A 17,732-nucleotide genomic window follows, 5' to 3' on the forward strand; every position below is an offset into this window, starting at 1 on the left:
CTATCAAAAGGATAAATGCAAGAAAGCCGACGGTTTATTTCCATTGCAGTCCCTTAGTTAAAAAAATTAAACACAACAATGTGAGTGTATGAGTGAGTGTTTTAGGAATGAGTAATCTTTTGTGTTTTTCGTGTGAGTGTGTACAATATGTGTTCCTGTATGTATGTGTACACAAGAGACAATGGGTACATGACACACATCATGCAATAGTAAAAGGATACAGCATTCAATGTACAATCATTTCAAGTAATAGTAGAGACAAAACAAAAGAAGAACATTTACTATTAGAAGGACTTTGTGGCACCTGAAACCGAAGATAGGTTAGGATGTATCCTGCTTAGCCAGTCACACCCCCTCTGTCCTCTTTCACAGTCGTACCACTGTGTTCGTTAGGATGTATCCTTATAGCCAGTCACCCCTCTGTCCTCTTTCACAGTCGTACCACTGTGTTCGTTAGGATGTATCCTTATAGCCAGTCACCCCTCTGTCCTCTTTCACAGTCGTACCACTGTGTTCGTTAGGATGTATCCTTATAGCCAGTCACCCCTCTGTCCTCTTTCACAGTCGTACCACTGTGTTCGTTAGGATGTATCCTTATAGCCAGTCACCCCTCTGTCCTCTTTCACAGTCGTACCACTGTGTTCGTTAGGATGTATCCTTATAGTCAGTCACCCCTCTGTCCTCTTTCACAGTCGTACCACTGTGTTCATTAGGATGTATACTTAGCCATTCACCCCCTCTGTACTCTTTCACAGTCGTACCACTGTGTTCGTTCGACTCCACACAAACAACCACGTGGGCCTGACGTACCTGCCCGGCGACCATCTGGGCATCTTCGCCAGCAACGACGAGGACTTGGTGACGGCTCTCGTGAAGAAGCTGGAGGACGGTCCGCCCATGGAGCAGATCTTCCAGCTGGAGGCCCTGGAGGAAAGGAACACTGCCTTGGGTGGGTCTGTTTAGCACTGGAACACTGCCTTGGGAGGGTCTGTTTGTTTAGCACTGGAACACTGCCTTGGGTGGGTCTGTTTGTTTAGCACTGGAACACTGCCTTGGGTGGGTCTGTTTAGCACTGCCTTGGGTGGGTCTGTGTAGCACTGCATGGTGTAAAGCAGTGCTTCCCAAACGGTTTCATGTCAAGGAACCCCAAATTGATATTTATTAGCCCGCGGACCCCCGTTTGAAGAGATAATGCCAGGGATCCCCATAAGAGAAGATTGTTACGGCTCTAGCAGTGATTCTCAGAGTGTTTAATTTCAAGGACCCCCCCCCCCCCCTAGTTTAACATGCATTAGTCTACTCTACGGACCCCCCATTTAATTCCATTTCTATCTCTGAGACCCCCAATTTATATTGTAAAATCAATTGTTAATTGATTAACTCAGAGAGTGTACGAATGGAACCAAATGGACCCGTTTTATTTTTATTTTTTGGGAACCCCCCCAAAATAATTTGGCGACCCACCGAGGGGTCGCGACCCACGGGTTGAGAACCCCTGGACTAGTTGTTCGGGTTTTCCCCCATTTTGTAAGCCTCAAGATCAGGTAGATTATAGTTATAGTCACCAATGTACACAGTTTTTAAATATATACAGTATATATATATATATATATATATATATATATATATATATATACAGTATATATATATATATATATATATATATTTCCAAAAATAAACTAGTCGACTAGTAAACTAGGCAAATAGTCAACTAGTACAAATGACTAGAAGTGAATGCCCTACAACAGAGTGAACAGACCTATACATTCAGTGATTGACCAATCAGAAACAAGCATTCAATTATAAGCTGTGTGTTGTAAACTATACTGTCGGTGGCTCAGGGGTAGAGTGGCTGTATGGTAACCGCAAGGTTGCCAGTTCGAACCCTGTGGGCTCCCCCAGAGTTAGTGTTGAAGTGTCCTTGAGCAAGACACTGAACCCTTAATTGCTCCTGATGTGCAGGTTGGTGCCTTGCATGGTTTCCGCTGCCATCGGTGTATGAATGTGTGAATGTAATGCACAATCTATGTAAAGCGCCTTGGATAAAGGCGCTATATAAATGCACCATTTACTATATAAATGCACCATTTTATAGCGTAATGCTCCTCTGCCGCCAACAGGTACGATCAGTAACTGGTCACCAGAATCCCGTCTTCCCGCCTGCACCATCTTCCAAGCCTTCCAGAACTACCTGGACATCACCTCCCCGCCCAGCCCGGTGCTGCTGCAGCAGTTTGCTGCCCTGGCAACCAACGAGACCCAAAAGACCAAACTGGAGCTCCTCAGTAAGGTAATAATTCCTTTACGGTAGCATTCAGTTAATTCAGTCATTTATAACATTCACTTCTCCGTGCTCTCTCTCGTGGCCCCATGCTCTTGTATATAACTTGTTGTATTGTTTTTGTATTGTTTTTTTGTTTTAGGAAAAAATAGTTTATTCTGTTGTTACTCTGAATGTGTAGCTTTAACCTAAGTTGTAGGTCTGCTATTTTTGAAAAATCGTGAAAATGTAGTACAAAGCTTTGAATATATATATTCCTTCAGAGTGAACGTTTTTAACTCAAATCTTTGATGCTGGGCGGGGGGGGGGGGGGCCTGGAACTACATATTTTCAGATGGGGGTCCGTGGCCAAATGCAGATATTTCTGGGGGTGAAATAGTTTGAGCACCACTGACATAGAAACATGAGGTTTTTCAGAAAACTGTCAGGATTTAGAATACATTTGTAGAATCGTCCTCAGGTCGAAATGGGTTAAAATTAGGGATGTCCCGATTTTTGCTTCCGATCCGATCCCGATACCTCAATTTCTGTGTTAGCCGATACCGAATACCGATACCAGTATGGTGATCTCATGTTGTGTTTATATCTAGCTATATATCTCGTGTTGTGTTTATAGCAGACTCCTCACTCAAATATGCACTTGCAGTTTGGGCAACTCAAAAGCAAACTCTACATGCCTTAACATTGTATTTACCTGCCATAGTGTCAACCCCCTTACCCCTGTGTGGGATCGGTGGTTAGACTGGCATAGTGTCGACCCCTTACCCCTGTGTCGTATCGGTGGTTAGACTGGCATTTTCACCGATACCGATATGACCCGATATGACAAATAAAGGCCGATCCGATTTTCCTGATACCGACAGTATCGGGACATCTCTAGTTAAAACCCAGAGTGACCCCTCCTTCCTCCTTGCCCCCCCCCCTCCCCCCCCCCCCCCCCAGGGCCAGCAGGAGTACGAGCAGTGGAAGTGGTACAACAACAACACGCTGGTGGAGGTCCTGGAGGAGTTCCCGTCCATCGCCATGCCCACCACGCTGCTGCTCACCCAGCTGCCTCTGCTGCAGCCGCGCTACTACTCCATCAGCTCCTCGCTGGACGCCCACCCCAGCGAGGTCCACCTCACCGTGGCCGTGGTGTCCTACCGAACACGAGGTACGTGGTACTGTACGTGGTACTGTATAGAGGTCCACCTCACCGTGGCACGAGGTACGTGGTATACCGCTTACTGTTATAGAGCGTCGCGGACAAAGCCATAATTAGAAAGTAGAAAAACACGGCAGGTTACAACACTTTTCTTTGTTGTTTTTCTTCTTTGTAATTAATTTGTTTGATCCAAAATATTGTGTTTGGTGTCATGATTTGTCACGACTCGAGTTGGCTTCGTACGACGCTTAAAAGGTCTTTAAATAAATACGTTTTGAAATGTCTATGAGGAAAATGCATTGGGATTCATTTCCTGGGCCTGGCGTCGTCATGAAAGGGGGCGTGACTGGGCCTGGCGTCATCATGAAAGGGGGCGGAACTGTGCCGCTCGCATTCATGGGCAATTCATGCGGCCCCCACCTTCAGAATACTGATATTACTAGTATAAAAATGTTATTGTCTTTTTTAATGTCCAATGTGTACATTTTAATGTACCTTTACTTCTACTCCAGTAGGCTATGTCTCAGAGGCAAATATTGCACTTTTACTCCATTACAATTATTTGATAACTTTAGTTGTAGTAGATTTGGATTATTATTAAAAAGCTTCAGCCCTATATACACATTTTGGCTGAAAATAGCCGATCTACAAAATAGTAGATTTTTCAAAAGATTATTAATACAACGATTATGACGATTTTGACATTATTTGTGAAAAATGCGATTAGGCGATTATGTAATAATTATAATATAGTGACAGGCTTACCTGGGGCACTTTCACCTCCTATCAAAGAGCTCTCCTTTCAAGAGCTACTCGAATACACGCACGCTCCCCCTTTTAATTTAAAGTGCTGCGTAGGTAAAAAATTAAAAAAGCCTTTTACTGTGACTGATTGACAGGAGGAAGTTATTCGTCTATTTCGTCAAGGCCTTGAGGTGCAATTAATTCTGTTTGTCTTGGCCTCCCTGTCGGCTTCCAGCAGGGAGGCCTCCAATGGCTATAGTATTCTCCACATTCCATTAGCGAGACAATTAAGCTCGAGCGCTCCCTGATGGTATAGTTAAAATGTAATTTAAATTAAAATCACAAGTGATTGTTTTTTTTGTTTTTTGCTGGCAGATGGGGTACCTACTATAGTACCTTTACCTGCACAGTGGTTCTTTTGATGTCACTGCTTTTTGATGCCACTGATGACTGAAAAAGTGAAATGAGTCACAGCCTTTTCTGAGGAAATATTCTGGTGGTTCAGAGGACTTTATATAGGCTTGAAAGTTATCTTGGAACAGCAGTCTGCTCCATATGGGGCAACATGAAACTGGTGTATACACTATCTGGGGGATTTCAGTTGACTGCATGTGTTTTGCCAACAGGATTTGGTCCAATAGATATTTTCTTTATTTCCCAAAACACTGTCTGTGCTGTAACCAGGTATATAAACCGCTTTGATCTAAATCGGGGGTGGGCAACGATGGAGAGGGCCACTATATTTCCACACTCACTCCAGAGGGCCACATTGCATATTACTGTCGTAGCAAAAATAGCCGATCTACAAGCTCAAAACGCGTCGCACTGCGGCGCGTTTTGAGCTTGTAGATCAGCTAATTCTGCTATTTCAATTGAAATTCTGAATAATTATTTTCTATTTTTTAAATTGGAATCCTGAAATGTAACATTTTTTGAATTTCAAATGCATTTAGTTATAGTTATATACACATTGGACATAAAAAAAGACAATAACATTTTAATACTAGTAATTAGCTGAAATCAATAATATATCGGTATTCTGATATTAACCTGTGGGCCACATTAAGTGAAGGTGGGGGCCGCCAGTTGCCCATGAGTGATCTAAATGGTGTTTTCTATGCTCTCTCTCTCTCTCTCTCTCTCTCTCTCTCTCTCTCTCTCTCTCTCTCTCTGTTTCAAGTGTTTACGTTATCTCATACAGCATGAGTATGGCATGACGAGGCGTTCTCACCTCTTCAGCATACATCACATCATCCAATAGGTTGTACTTAACAGCTTCCAAGCTCTTTAGACTACCAAGTAGTGAGCAAACATCACCAGCTGCAAAACTCACTGCAGTGCAAATATCATTTTTCTTCATTTTATTTATTCAATATGCGTGCATGCCCGCGAGTGTGCACTGATGACTCTATAAGTACTCAAATTACAGTTCTTTCCTCTCAGCAGAGAAACATGCCCCTTTTTTCCCTTGAAAATGGTGTTGTGGGTAGTATAGCCTCGCTGTGTTTGTCTGTCCTACCTCAGTGCGCTCTGGGGTGTTCCCAGCAAAAATTGGTTTAACCACTTTCACGCGTTGTGACACATTGTCATTGTCAACGTGTCGTGTAGTTCTGCTATTTTCAACAAAAAAAATGTTTTACTTCTGTAACTTAAACATCCCCTTTTAACAACTGCAAATCTTGCGGAAACAATCGTTTTTTTTTTTCTTCCGATGGGGGTCGATCTGCGGCCAAATACATCATTTGGGGGTCCTCGGTTTTAAAAGGTTTGAGAACCACTGATTTTAACCCATTTTGGAAAAAGGCTTCTAAATCCTTTTTTTTCTGTTTCTATGTCAGTGTTGTTGTTGTTTTTCATGTCAAGGACCTCCAGAATTATCTCTATTGGGCCACGGACCCCCATCTCAAAATATGTAGTTCCAGGGACTAGGGCTGTCGCGGTTACATAATTTAAACCGCGGTGCGATCAATTGGCTCAGAAGCGCGATATACGATACTGTGCGATATAGTTCTCAAGCCCCCTTTAAAATGATTGAAAAAATACATTATTAATAAACGAAAGTTACACTAAGCTTTACTTTACTATGTTGCTTTATAAATGGCAGATCTTCAATTAGTCCTGGTCTTCATTAATTTAATATATTAATTTAATATATTAAATGAATGGTGTAAAACCGAGTAATGAAAATGGAACACACCATCAACTGCCTATATAACCCGCAACGGCTTCAGAGAGGAACGCAAATTGATAATTGTTCTGTTTGCTGCTTGTTATTATGATAGTTGCTCCGTGAGTTTGGAAGTAAAGAAGAGCTTGTAAATCAGCAGACCATGAATGATACAGCTTAACACAACTCTTCTTTACTTCCAAACTCACGGAGCAACTATATCAGCCTAATAACAAGCAGCAAACAGAACAGTAACGATATTCCCCGCTTCACGGAAAACTCTCGGATGGTGCACTTATAGCACAAATAGCCTACAGCCCTACACATGTTGCATGCGATTTTAGAAAGTTGAAGGAATCTAGCCTGGTTTTCACGCCACCAGACGAGGATCATCATTGGTAAATAATTCCTTCTGTAGATAGCGAGTGAGTTTGGTTTCTGCTCGAACTCTCTTGGGCACAATCAGTGCAGGAGCATCGCTCATTGATCTCAGCAGAGGTCTCTAACCAAGAGTCCTTTTTTTTGGCTGGATGTGCCACTGGCATTGTTGGCTCCACGTTCGCTGCATCTGCGATGGCCGCTGCAGGGCGTCCATCGGCCCACTGTCAGGGATCCTGCGGTTTATTGCGCCTGTGCGGTTTTTCTGCCCCCTTGCGGTTTCAACTTGTAATAGCGCGATATGCGATAAATGCGATAATTGCGACAGCCCTACCAGGGACCCCCGCAGAAGCAAATATTTTAGTTAAAAATGTTCGCTCTGAAATAATATATTCAATGATTTGCGCCACATTTTCACGATTTTTCAAAAAATAGCAGACCTACAAGCTTGTAGCGCGCCACTCGGTGGCGCGCTATGAGCTTGTAGATCTGCTATTTTTCAATAGCTAAATTATAACATAATGCTTAAAATACCAAAAGGGGTGCAGATGGGAGGAGTGAGGCAGTAAAAGGTGTCCGTTTCTTCATGACTGTCCTTCAGATGGAGAGGGTCCCGAGCACCATGGGGTGTGTTCATCCTGGCTCAATAGGATAAAGAAGGACGAAATGGTGCCGTGTTTCGTCAGAGGGTAAAACTTACATTTTGTTTTATAACAATATTATGTTGACCGTGTGAAGTGCTTTATTTAGTGGTTTTGTCATAATGCGATTAATTTCTAATTTCAGTCGGTTCTGCTTTTAACCCATTAAAACTGCGAAAGCATCTAGCTGTCACTGTCATTTTAGAAATTTGCATTGGCTATTCAAAAATAGGGGTGCAGTACTTAGTTTAGACAGTACTTAGTTTAGACTAGTCATTTGGTTACACCAGTCATTATAGTCCTACAACTACAACCTATCTCAAACCCTCACCCTAAACCTAACCTCCCACGGGGCAGCACACCTAAACCTAACCTTAACCCATGTCTAACCAATGACTAGTCTAAACTAAGTATGCACCCCAAAAATAGCAGATGTGCAACCTCAAAGTGACACGCTGCTTTCTTTTTTTTTTTACATTTTAGAAAGATCTTGAAAGTGTGAGAATTGCTGATTTGTTTTTTTCATCAATCTTTGAAGGTTCATGTGGTTATAAAGTCAGTTCTGTTGGTTCTATAGGGCTGCATCGTTCCAACTTCCCAAGGAGAACAAGGCCCCCTGCATCCTGATCGGACCCGGGACCGGCATCGCTCCCTTCAGAAGCTTCTGGCAACAGAAAGTCTTTGAGCGGGAAAAGGGTTGGTTCTGGTTCTGTTGGACCTTTTCACACACTAATCCTATCTTTTGTCACCTTTACTGTGTCCCCTTTTCCACCAGGGTTGTTGAACCCCCAAAAATTGGAACGTTAATTACGAATTGAGTGTACTTAGACTAAGCCCGCACGGCCAGGGTTTGTTTGGGAATCAATTAAGCGCTTCCCTTCCCTGGTTCAGCTACAGATAGGCTGGATCACTGTAACGTAACCTGGGATTGATATAAACGGATTTAAGGTGTAAATGTTGGTGAGATTTAGTGCGTGGTCTAATCAGAAACCAGCAAATCAGAATCAAGTATTGGGACTATACCATTTTAACACTATGCAGCATGATGGTTGATTCAAATTATAAGTGCAAAGTGCCACTGTAGTGCAGTCAGTGTGCACAATTGTGTAACAATAATATTCAGTTTAAAACCACCATGGCTTGAGATGGTTTAAACTTACCATCTCAAGCCATATAGTTAAACAAGGCACTATAACTCTCATTGTTTCTGTACGTACCATTCAGCAAAGTAAAGCCAGTGTATTTATTTCTGTCCCCTCTCCCCACGCAGGGCTTGAGACGAGTCCCCTGTATCTGGTGTTTGGCTGTCGCCAGTCTGACACCGACCACATCTATAAGGAAGAGACCCTCGACGCCCTGAGCAAGAAGGTGTTCAAGGGACTCTATACGGCCTACTCAAGAGAGCCCGGCATGCCAAAGGTACCACAAACTAATCCACGGAGGATCGGCTTTGTCTCACATCTTTAGAATACCGTGTGGGCTCGACTCTGAATGCTACGGAATGGAGCGTCCACGTTTCAACAGGACACAGCATCCCCGCATGCTATAGATATGAGTTAGTCAAGTGGCATCACTTGATAGGCTATTCAATATATTTTTATTATGTAATGGTCTCTTCTCTTTTTAACTGTGTGTATCACAGGCTTTTTCTTTGTCAGTTGTTTTAACCTTCATTGTCATGCTATACTGTTCATCCTATTTCTATTCTATTTCTACAAGGCCAGTGAAAAAGTACAGTCCCCAGAGCTAGAAAACTGCCAATTTATACTAGTCTCTCTCTGGGACATGTGCCAAGACAAAAATGCAAATGTTCATCTCAAAAAAGTGAACAGTTCCACCCATGGTGGATTTTCACCTCACTATCTTTGTCCCCCTCTCTCTCTCTCTCTCTCCTTGCCTTGTCTGTCATTTCCTCTCCTCTCCTCTCCTCTCCTCTCCTCTCCTCTCCTCTCCTCTCCTCTCCTCTCCTCTCCTCTCCTCTCCTCTCCTCTCCTCTCCTCTCCTCTCCTCTCCTCTCCTCTCCTCTCCTCTCCTCTCCTCTCCTCTCCTCTCCACTCCTCTCCTCTCCTCTCCTCTCCTCTCCTCTCCTCTCCTCTCCTCTCCTCTCTCCTGCTCACGCCTTAACGCCCCGCGCTCTGTCTCGGCCGCCGTTACCTCCTGCCACCTCCGTCAGAAATATGTCCAGGACGTGCTGCGCGAGCAGATGTCAGAGAAGGTGTACCAGTGCCTGAGGGACGAGGGGGGACACATCTACGTGTGCGGGGACGTGACCATGGCGGACGACGTCCTGAAGACAATCCAGCAGATCATCAAGGTGCAGGGGAAAATAAGCCTGGAGGACGCCAGCTTCTTCATCAGCAAACTCAGAGTAAGAGCTTAATTGCAATGGCGGTATCATTTAGGCATGAAAGATGTCCACCGCATGTTGGCTGCAAAACATACTACCTACCATCACTGTCAACACGTCAGCAGCACCCACTGGCTTCTCTACGTCAACGAGAGAAGAGAATGTATAATACAGTATAATACAGTATAATACACTTAACCATGCACTTAACCAAGCGCTTCAATACACTGCCCGCTTGTCAACTTTGTACATATAGAGGAAAGGGTAGAAGTTCCATTTTCTGAGGCTGCGAGTGCACTATACCATACTGAACACACAAATATGACTGTATAATCTATTCCGGACTTCTGACATTGTTATGATTATGATTATGATAATTATGATTATTATTATAGTGCATGAAATAATTTGTCTGTATCCACGCAGACACGATTTGAAAGAAATGTTTAATTTAAGGCAAAGGGAAGAATAAATTAACGAGAATAAATGCAAACATTTGAGAGGTTATAGAAATTTGTACAGTCAAACAAAGTCAACAAGAAGCATAATACAATGATAGTCTGAAACAATTGAATTGTAAATTCTTTGAAAACTAATGTCGTTTAAGTGTGTTTTTATCTAGTTCAAAGCAACCTGCGTGCCAATGACTTTACCCTTTACTCTCTACCCCTCCACCACCAGGACCCTCTACTCTCTACCCCTCCACCACCAGGACCCTCTACTCTCTACCCCTCCACTAACCCTCTACTCTCTACCCCTCCACTAACCCTCTACTCTCTACCCCTCCACTAACCCTCTACTCTCTACCCCTCCACTAACCCTCTACTCTCTACCCCTCCACCACCAGGACCCTCTACTCTCTACCCCTCCACTAACCCTCTACTCTCTACCCCTCCACCACCAGGACCCTCTACTCTCTACCCCTCCACTAACCCTCTACTCTCTACCCCTCCACTAACCCTCTACTCTCTACCCCTCCACCACCAGGACCCTCTACTCTCTACCCCTCCACTAACCCTCTACTCTCTACCCCTCCACTAACCCTCTACTCTCTACCCCTCCACCACCAGGACCCTCTACTCTCTACCCCTCCACTAACCCTCTACTCTCTACCCCTCCACTAACCCTCTACTCTCTACCCCTCCACCACCAGGACCCTCTACTCTCTACCCCTCCACTAACCCTCTACTCTCTACCCCTCCACCACCAGGACCCTCTACTCTCTACCCCTCCACTAACCCTCTACTCTCTACCCCTCCACCACCAGGACCCTCTACTCTCTACCCCTCCACTAACCCTCTACTCTCTACCCCTCCACCACCAGGATCCTCTACTCTCTACCCCTCCACTAACCCTCTACTCTCTACCCCTCCACTAACCCTCTACTCTCTACCCCTCCACCACCAGGACCCTCTACTCTCTACCCCTCCATTAACCCTCTACCCCTCCACCACCAGGATCCTCTACTCTCTACCCCTCCACTAACCCTCTACTCTCTACCCCTCCACCACCAGGACCATCTACTCTCTACCCCTCCACTAACCCTCTACTCTCTACCCCTCCACCACCAGGACCCTCTACTCTCTACCCCTCCATCACCAGGACCCTCTACTCTCTACCCCTCCACCACCAGGACCCTCTACTCTCTACCCCTCCACCACCAGGACCCTCTACTCTCTACCCTTCCACTAACCCTCTACTCTCTACCCCTCCACCACCAGGACCCTCTACTCTCTACCCCTCCACCACCAGGACCCTCTACTCTCTACCCCTCCACCACCAGGACCCTCTACTCTCTACCCCTCCACTAACCCTCTACTCTCTACCCCTCCACCACCAGGACGAGAACCGCTACCATGAGGACATATTTGGCGTCACGCTGCGCACATACGAGGTCACCAACCGACTCCGTTCTGAATCCATCGCCAACATCGAGGAGAGCAGCAAAAAGGACTCTAAAGACTCTTCGGACGAGTGAGTGCTTTCTTTTTTTCTTTTTTTCTTTTTGTGTTGTGTTCTTTTTTCTTTTTACCCCACCATTGTCACCACCATTGTCACCACCCCGCCAACCTGGGGAGAGCAACGGACTTGAACTCATGCTTCCCTCATGCCTGAGTGTCCATGTTTGTTGCTCCTTTTACACCTGACAGGGGGGAGTTTCCCTGGTTGGACGTAGCGCGTGGAAGGAACACGTTATTCCAACCAGTTCCTTTCCCCTCCATCAGGCGCCCCGGCTGGCCAGGGGGAGGCAGTTTAGAGACCACGATTACTGCATGTTTTTTGTGAGGGTATACCTACCCTAGGGGACACGGGGAGAACATGTGAGGGTACCTACCCTAGGGGACACGGGGAGAACATGTGAGGGTACCTACCCTAGGGGACACAGGGAGAACATGTGAGGGTACCTACCCTAGGGGACACGGGGAGAACATGTGAGGGTACCTACCCTAGGGGACACAGGGAGAACATGTGAGGGTACCTACCCTAGGGGACACAGGGATAACATGTGAGGGTACCTACCCTAGGGGACACGGGGAGAACATGTGAGGGTACCTACCCTAGGGGACACAGGGAGAACATGTGAGGGTACCTACCATAGGGGACACGGGGAGAACATGTGAGGGTACCTACCCTAGAGGACACAGGGAGTACATGTGAGGGTACCTACCCTAGGGGTCACAGGGAGAACATGTGAGGGTACCTACCCTAGGGGACACAGGGAGAACATGTGAGGGTACCTACCCTAGGGGACACGGGGAGAACATGTGAGGGTACCTACCCTAGGGGACACGGGGAGAACATGTGAGGGTACCTACCCTAGGGGACACGGGGAGAACATGTGAGGGTACCTACCCTAGGGGACACAGGGAGAACATGTGAGGGTACCTACCCTAGGGGACACAGGGAGAACATGTGAGGGTACCTACCATAGGGGACACGGGGAGAACATGTGAGGGTACCTATACCCTAGGGGACTTTCGCCTTTATTTTATATATTTTATGGAGGGACAGACAGTAGGCTGACAGGAAATGGGGAGAGAGATGGAGGGGAAGACATGCAGTAAAGGCCGTCGGGATCGGGAGTCGAACCCGCGGCACACTGCCAGACTGGATTACCAGCCAAGGTGCCTGGACCGCTGAGCCATGGCCCAGGCCATGCAGCTCCATTTTAATACGTTTGCTGTATGTTATGCTTATTGTTCTTGTTACACGTGGTTTCAGCCCCCGCCCCAAAAATGCTGAAATGTGTAACCATAGAAATTATTTTTCTGTGCTTGTTTTCCTTCTTCCCCGACTGTTTTTTTTAGATGACTCTCGTATACAGTTTGCACTTGTCATGAGAGTTACAAGAGTGAGAACCTCAGGCAGCAATTATGGCTCATTAAGTGCCAACAGCATAACGCATGCATCAGAATGCAGGCTTTATTGTCACATCACAGCTTTTACAGGTGTCAAGAAGTGGGTGAAATTATTGTTCTAATGTGCATTCCAATTTGTATTTTCCCTGAGATGAGAGAGGACAGAGAAAAAACAGGAAAAAAACACAGGATAGAAACAGGTTTAATAATAACAAAGATATATACGGTACATATTATAGCGATCAGTGCCCTGAGCTGGGTTTTTATGTTTTCAAAGTTTTACAACCACCATCAAACCCCCAGTCGTGCCAAATAGAGCTGAGCTCCAATGGCGGAGAAGTTGGTTACGGTCAGGTCTTTTGTGACACACTATATACAGACAGCGTACTGTACTAAATGATGTTTAGAACATTAGCATCGTATGCATGTGTTTACATATTCTTAGTTTACAGCATTGACCTCCAGAGTTATAAAGGATAGAGGGGGGACTGCCCCGATGGAAGTTGCTCAGTGGCGTTTTGAAGCACCCGGATTAAGAACCATCTACTTCTGCATTTTTTTCGATTTGGGCACCAAATGTTTTACTTAGTACCTTAGTACCTTAGGGCCCGGACAGGAGTCAACCCACAGAGCCTAGTCCCTCCACATGCCAGAAGCGTACCTCTCAGTCCCGGTATAGTAGTTCCGGAGTGGTTCCAACGGATTGTGTGGCCCCGGTCTTTCCCTAGTGGGTCTGATTGAGGGTAGCTATACTGGGACGTAAGTCGGGACTTTGATCACCCCGGCTGGGTCACCCGAGTGAGGGGTATGATGTTGGCGAGAACCGAAACCCCGATGACCTTGGGACCATACATCACTGAGGATACGGCCCAGGTGCATCCATGTGATGTATTTTAATTCCTTAAGTAATTTTGATGTTCTTCATTGGAGTATTACTTGAATATTTCTTCCATCACCGCATGTTCAAAACTGAGTAGGCCTATATCAAGAATCATTGTTGTTTTGCAGAAAGGGAGATGAAGAAAAAGGAGGAGGGGGAAACTATGAATGAATGTACAGGCTATCCAAAAAATGTACTGTATAAAGTGTATATATGAATGAATATATGAGAGTCTTCTATAGAGTTTGAGAGCTAAGCTTACAGCTTTCATACTGAGAACATGTATGAAAGACTTTCTGTTTTCTCTCTCTCTCTCTCTCTCTCTCTCTCTCTCTCTCTCTCTCTCTCTCTCTCTCTCTCTCTCTCTCTCTCTCTCTCTCTCTCTCTCTCTCTCTCTCTCTCTCTCTCAGGGTATTCTGTTCATAGGTCCAGTGAGTTGGGGATTTCCGACGTCATCCGGACAAAAAGAAGCAGCAGTGCTGGTTCGAGAATACTGTGCCAATTTTTGTACTGTAAAGAAGAAAATTATCTTTTTGTTTTTATAAAGGTTTTTTCTTTCCTTTTTTTTTTTTTTCTTTTTTTTTGGCTCTGCAATTTGTCTGTAGCAAGTTGGATATGTTTTTGTTCTTTGGGATTGTTTTTTGCTTGTTAAATGATACTTTTGAAACAAAACAAAGACAAAAAAATTAAATGCTCATTTTAACTCATGATGTGTGCACCCTGTATTATGGCCTGCCTCAATGTGAATGCATGACCAACACAGAACTATAGTCAAGACATATATTGTAATGTGCTGTGTTCCTTAATGTTCCGATCAATGTGCTTTTATTGAAGTTTAATGTTTGCCGTAGCAAAAAGGGCAAACTACTTCTGAGTACAAAATAAATTATTTAACGTCACACGCAGCAGTTTTCAACTCCATAAATAAAAGTATTTGCGACTGTTTGAAAATGCTGGGGCTAAATATCCCAGACGTGAGAAAGCAAGAGGAAGAAACTGAGGAAGATTGAACAAGAAAGCGAGACAAATTATCACTCAACCACGTACAACCTGCCATCCCTATTATTCTGGGCATGTCATAAAAGCCAAAAAAGAAAATCAAAATAGCTATATCTATCAGCGCAACTCGCCACATCACGATGTGATCTTGTAGATCGGCTATTTTCGCTACTCGGCTATAGTGCATATAGGGCTTAAGATGTTAATATATATTTGGCATATTGATAGGCATTCTTTTCCATAATATTGACAAAGATGACAAATGGTCCGTCAGAATCCATCTGCTCTGCTGTCGGTTTGTATTTTCTAGCTATAGCCTATCCATCCATCCACTCGTGACATTGTTGCCAGATTTGATTTCCCCCTGTCGGTGCGCACGGTGGCCGCACTGGGGGCAGTCGCGTATAGGAATGCGTCGTAGGGCAACTGCCACTCAGGGAAATCTTGGGAATTCGTGTCGGTGTGTTTCGTAACCAGGATCTTAAATGCAAAATGCTTTTCTCTCTCGAGGGCTCCGAGGCTGCATCTCACGGATTAGAAAACGAGAGTATACGCTTATGATGTGACCGCCTTTCTATTCGCTTGGCTGCTGTAACCAGTGACGACCGTGGCTGATGTTTGATATACATAAAGTGGAATGAGGGAAAGAGATTACTAGGAAAAAATGTGGATTAAACTGTTTGTTCGTTCGTTCTTGACGCATCATCATTACCAGCATTTACATAGACATTAAAGATACCTTCTTTTTTTTTATCTCGGATTCCATGCAGTTTCTCTGTCGCATCATGGACGTCGGTGAGAAGATACATATAGAACCCATGGATCGTAAAAGAGATTAATTTTTTTTTATAATAATAACCTTGAGCTTTCTCCCCCAAGTACAGCCATCCAATGTATTTTGCCTTTGTTTGTAGCCTATACAAGTCCTTGCTGTCATCTACGTAGATTGCCTTAAATTTAAAAAACTTCTATTCCTGACAATTCCTATCTCTCGTTTTTTGGGGTTTTTCGAGGCTTATACATCATAATGTATCTCTTTCTGTGCATGACTCTTAATACTGTGGCTCATCTGTGTCCGTCCCCCCCCCTCCCCCCCACCGCCCTTTCACTGTGACCTGAGGCTTTGTTAAGTAGCATATTGTCGTACATCAGATCAGCGCACCGTATGTACATGAGTGGGTGATGTGTGCTCTGCTGCACAATGTTGATATCTTATTCTGCAAATTATCGCATCAGTTCACGCTGCGCCGTTTCCTTCGTTTTTTTGTTTTGTTTTTACTCACTGGTTCCACGTGAATATAAAGCATGCAGTCTTTTGCACAATGAATCATGCACACAGTAACCTTAACGCTTAACACAGCTACAATAAGCCTACTCAGTCTGCATACAGTATATATATAAACCTTTCAGATGGCATACTTACTAAATGACGGGAAAACTTTTTGCACACGTTGCTTTCGGTGTTATGACCACTTCCATTGTCTCGTGGGGCAGCGGTGGCTGAACGGTTTGTGGAGCGGTCTTGATACCGGAAGGTCGCTAGTTCGTATCCCCGGACCGGCACGTTAAAATTATCACCGCTGAAGTGCCCTTGAGCAAGGCATTGAACCTCTACCATGAAATGTTCTATGAGCAGGGCCTGGCTGTAAACAAGTTCTTGAGCTTAGTCCAGTTACCCTGGGTAAACATAGTACCTTTCCTTTCCTTTTGGTGGGCTTGGGTTTTTGCAGTAGCTCCGACAAGTCAGAACTGCCATGTAGATAAACGCAAGGACAATATGTGTTGGTTCCGTTCCGTTCAAGTTAGTTATTAGATCACAAATTAGTTTATCAATTAATCCAACTCTCCTACAGCTTTCTTCTTTAATAGCTTCAGTGTCATTTTTTTTGTTGGGTTTTTTTCTTCTTTCGGTATACGATGAAACAGTTAATGCATTCTCAATGCAGAGAAATATGTCACTGGGGGAGAAATGGGTGCTTCCCATTGTCCCCCCCTGTTGTAATTCCTTCTGGGTGAATGTTTTCCGCCAAAATCATTTTGTTTGCACAGGTTTTTTTTAATTGAATCAAAGAGCTGTCGATATAACTCTGTGATGTAAAACTCTGCGGCATGACGAAGATTAAATCAAGATACAGCTTCTTATACAGTATATATCTTATACATATATATACTGTATATATATACATATAGATATATATTCAAAGTATATAAAAAAAAGAGTACCACTTCAACTTTTTCTAAGAATGTATTTTGATTATATGGGTATTATGTCTTTTTTTTTTTTTTTTTTTTTGCTTGATATAATAGAACAAAAGGCCTATTCTATGGTGTATCTCAAATAAACAGCAGCAATGACTTGATGCATGGTGTTTTTGTGTGTCCTGTTTAATTTTCCAGCACTGCCATTCAGTTAGACTGTATATTGTAATGTGTGACTGTGTCCAGGCTTTCACCACGTATAGCCATGAATATATAGGTGAAACATTCTACAAAAACAGCCTGCTTAATAAATGATAACCCCCAAACACACGCCAGTGTCACGTATAGTGGAAAAAAGCACATCTACAAGCGATGCGACTCGTTATTGTGCGGGCTTGTAGATCGGCTGTTTTTCACCGTGAGACAAAGACTCACTAGACAAACTTAACAGATTAAGTGGTTTTTTTAAAGAGGCCTCGATATCAAAACGAGGTTGGGAGGGGTTTTGTTTGTCTGTGTTTCTCTGTCTGCGCTGCCTCCGCTGCTAATATGAACAGCCTCTGCTATACAAGGATCTTTATATCTGCTGAACA

The 17,732-nt window shown here is 44.2% G+C and overlaps 1 protein-coding gene across 1 annotated transcript in view; it reads left to right on the forward strand.

The window, feature by feature from the left end:
- Positions 1-11,680, forward strand: part of nos1 (nitric oxide synthase 1 (neuronal)) — a gene marked incomplete at both ends in the record, with an annotated part of 52,121 nt that extends 40,441 nt beyond the window's left edge. The window contains 8 exons of the mRNA XM_083783444.1: positions 756-949; positions 2,121-2,290; positions 3,224-3,434; positions 7,316-7,403; positions 7,933-8,051; positions 8,626-8,774; positions 9,529-9,723; positions 11,543-11,680. Of these exons, the coding sequence (XP_083639570.1) occupies positions 756-949; positions 2,121-2,290; positions 3,224-3,434; positions 7,316-7,403; positions 7,933-8,051; positions 8,626-8,774; positions 9,529-9,723; positions 11,543-11,680 (1,264 nt within the window). The remainder of the gene's footprint in view (positions 1-755; positions 950-2,120; positions 2,291-3,223; positions 3,435-7,315; positions 7,404-7,932; positions 8,052-8,625; positions 8,775-9,528; positions 9,724-11,542) is intronic.
- Between the last annotated feature and the right edge of the window lie 6,052 nt (positions 11,681-17,732).

This window comes from Protomyctophum parallelum, assembly GCF_964188405.1.
Source record: "Protomyctophum parallelum genome assembly, chromosome: 15".
In the NCBI taxonomy this organism is placed as follows: domain Eukaryota; kingdom Metazoa; phylum Chordata; class Actinopteri; order Myctophiformes; family Myctophidae; genus Protomyctophum; species Protomyctophum parallelum.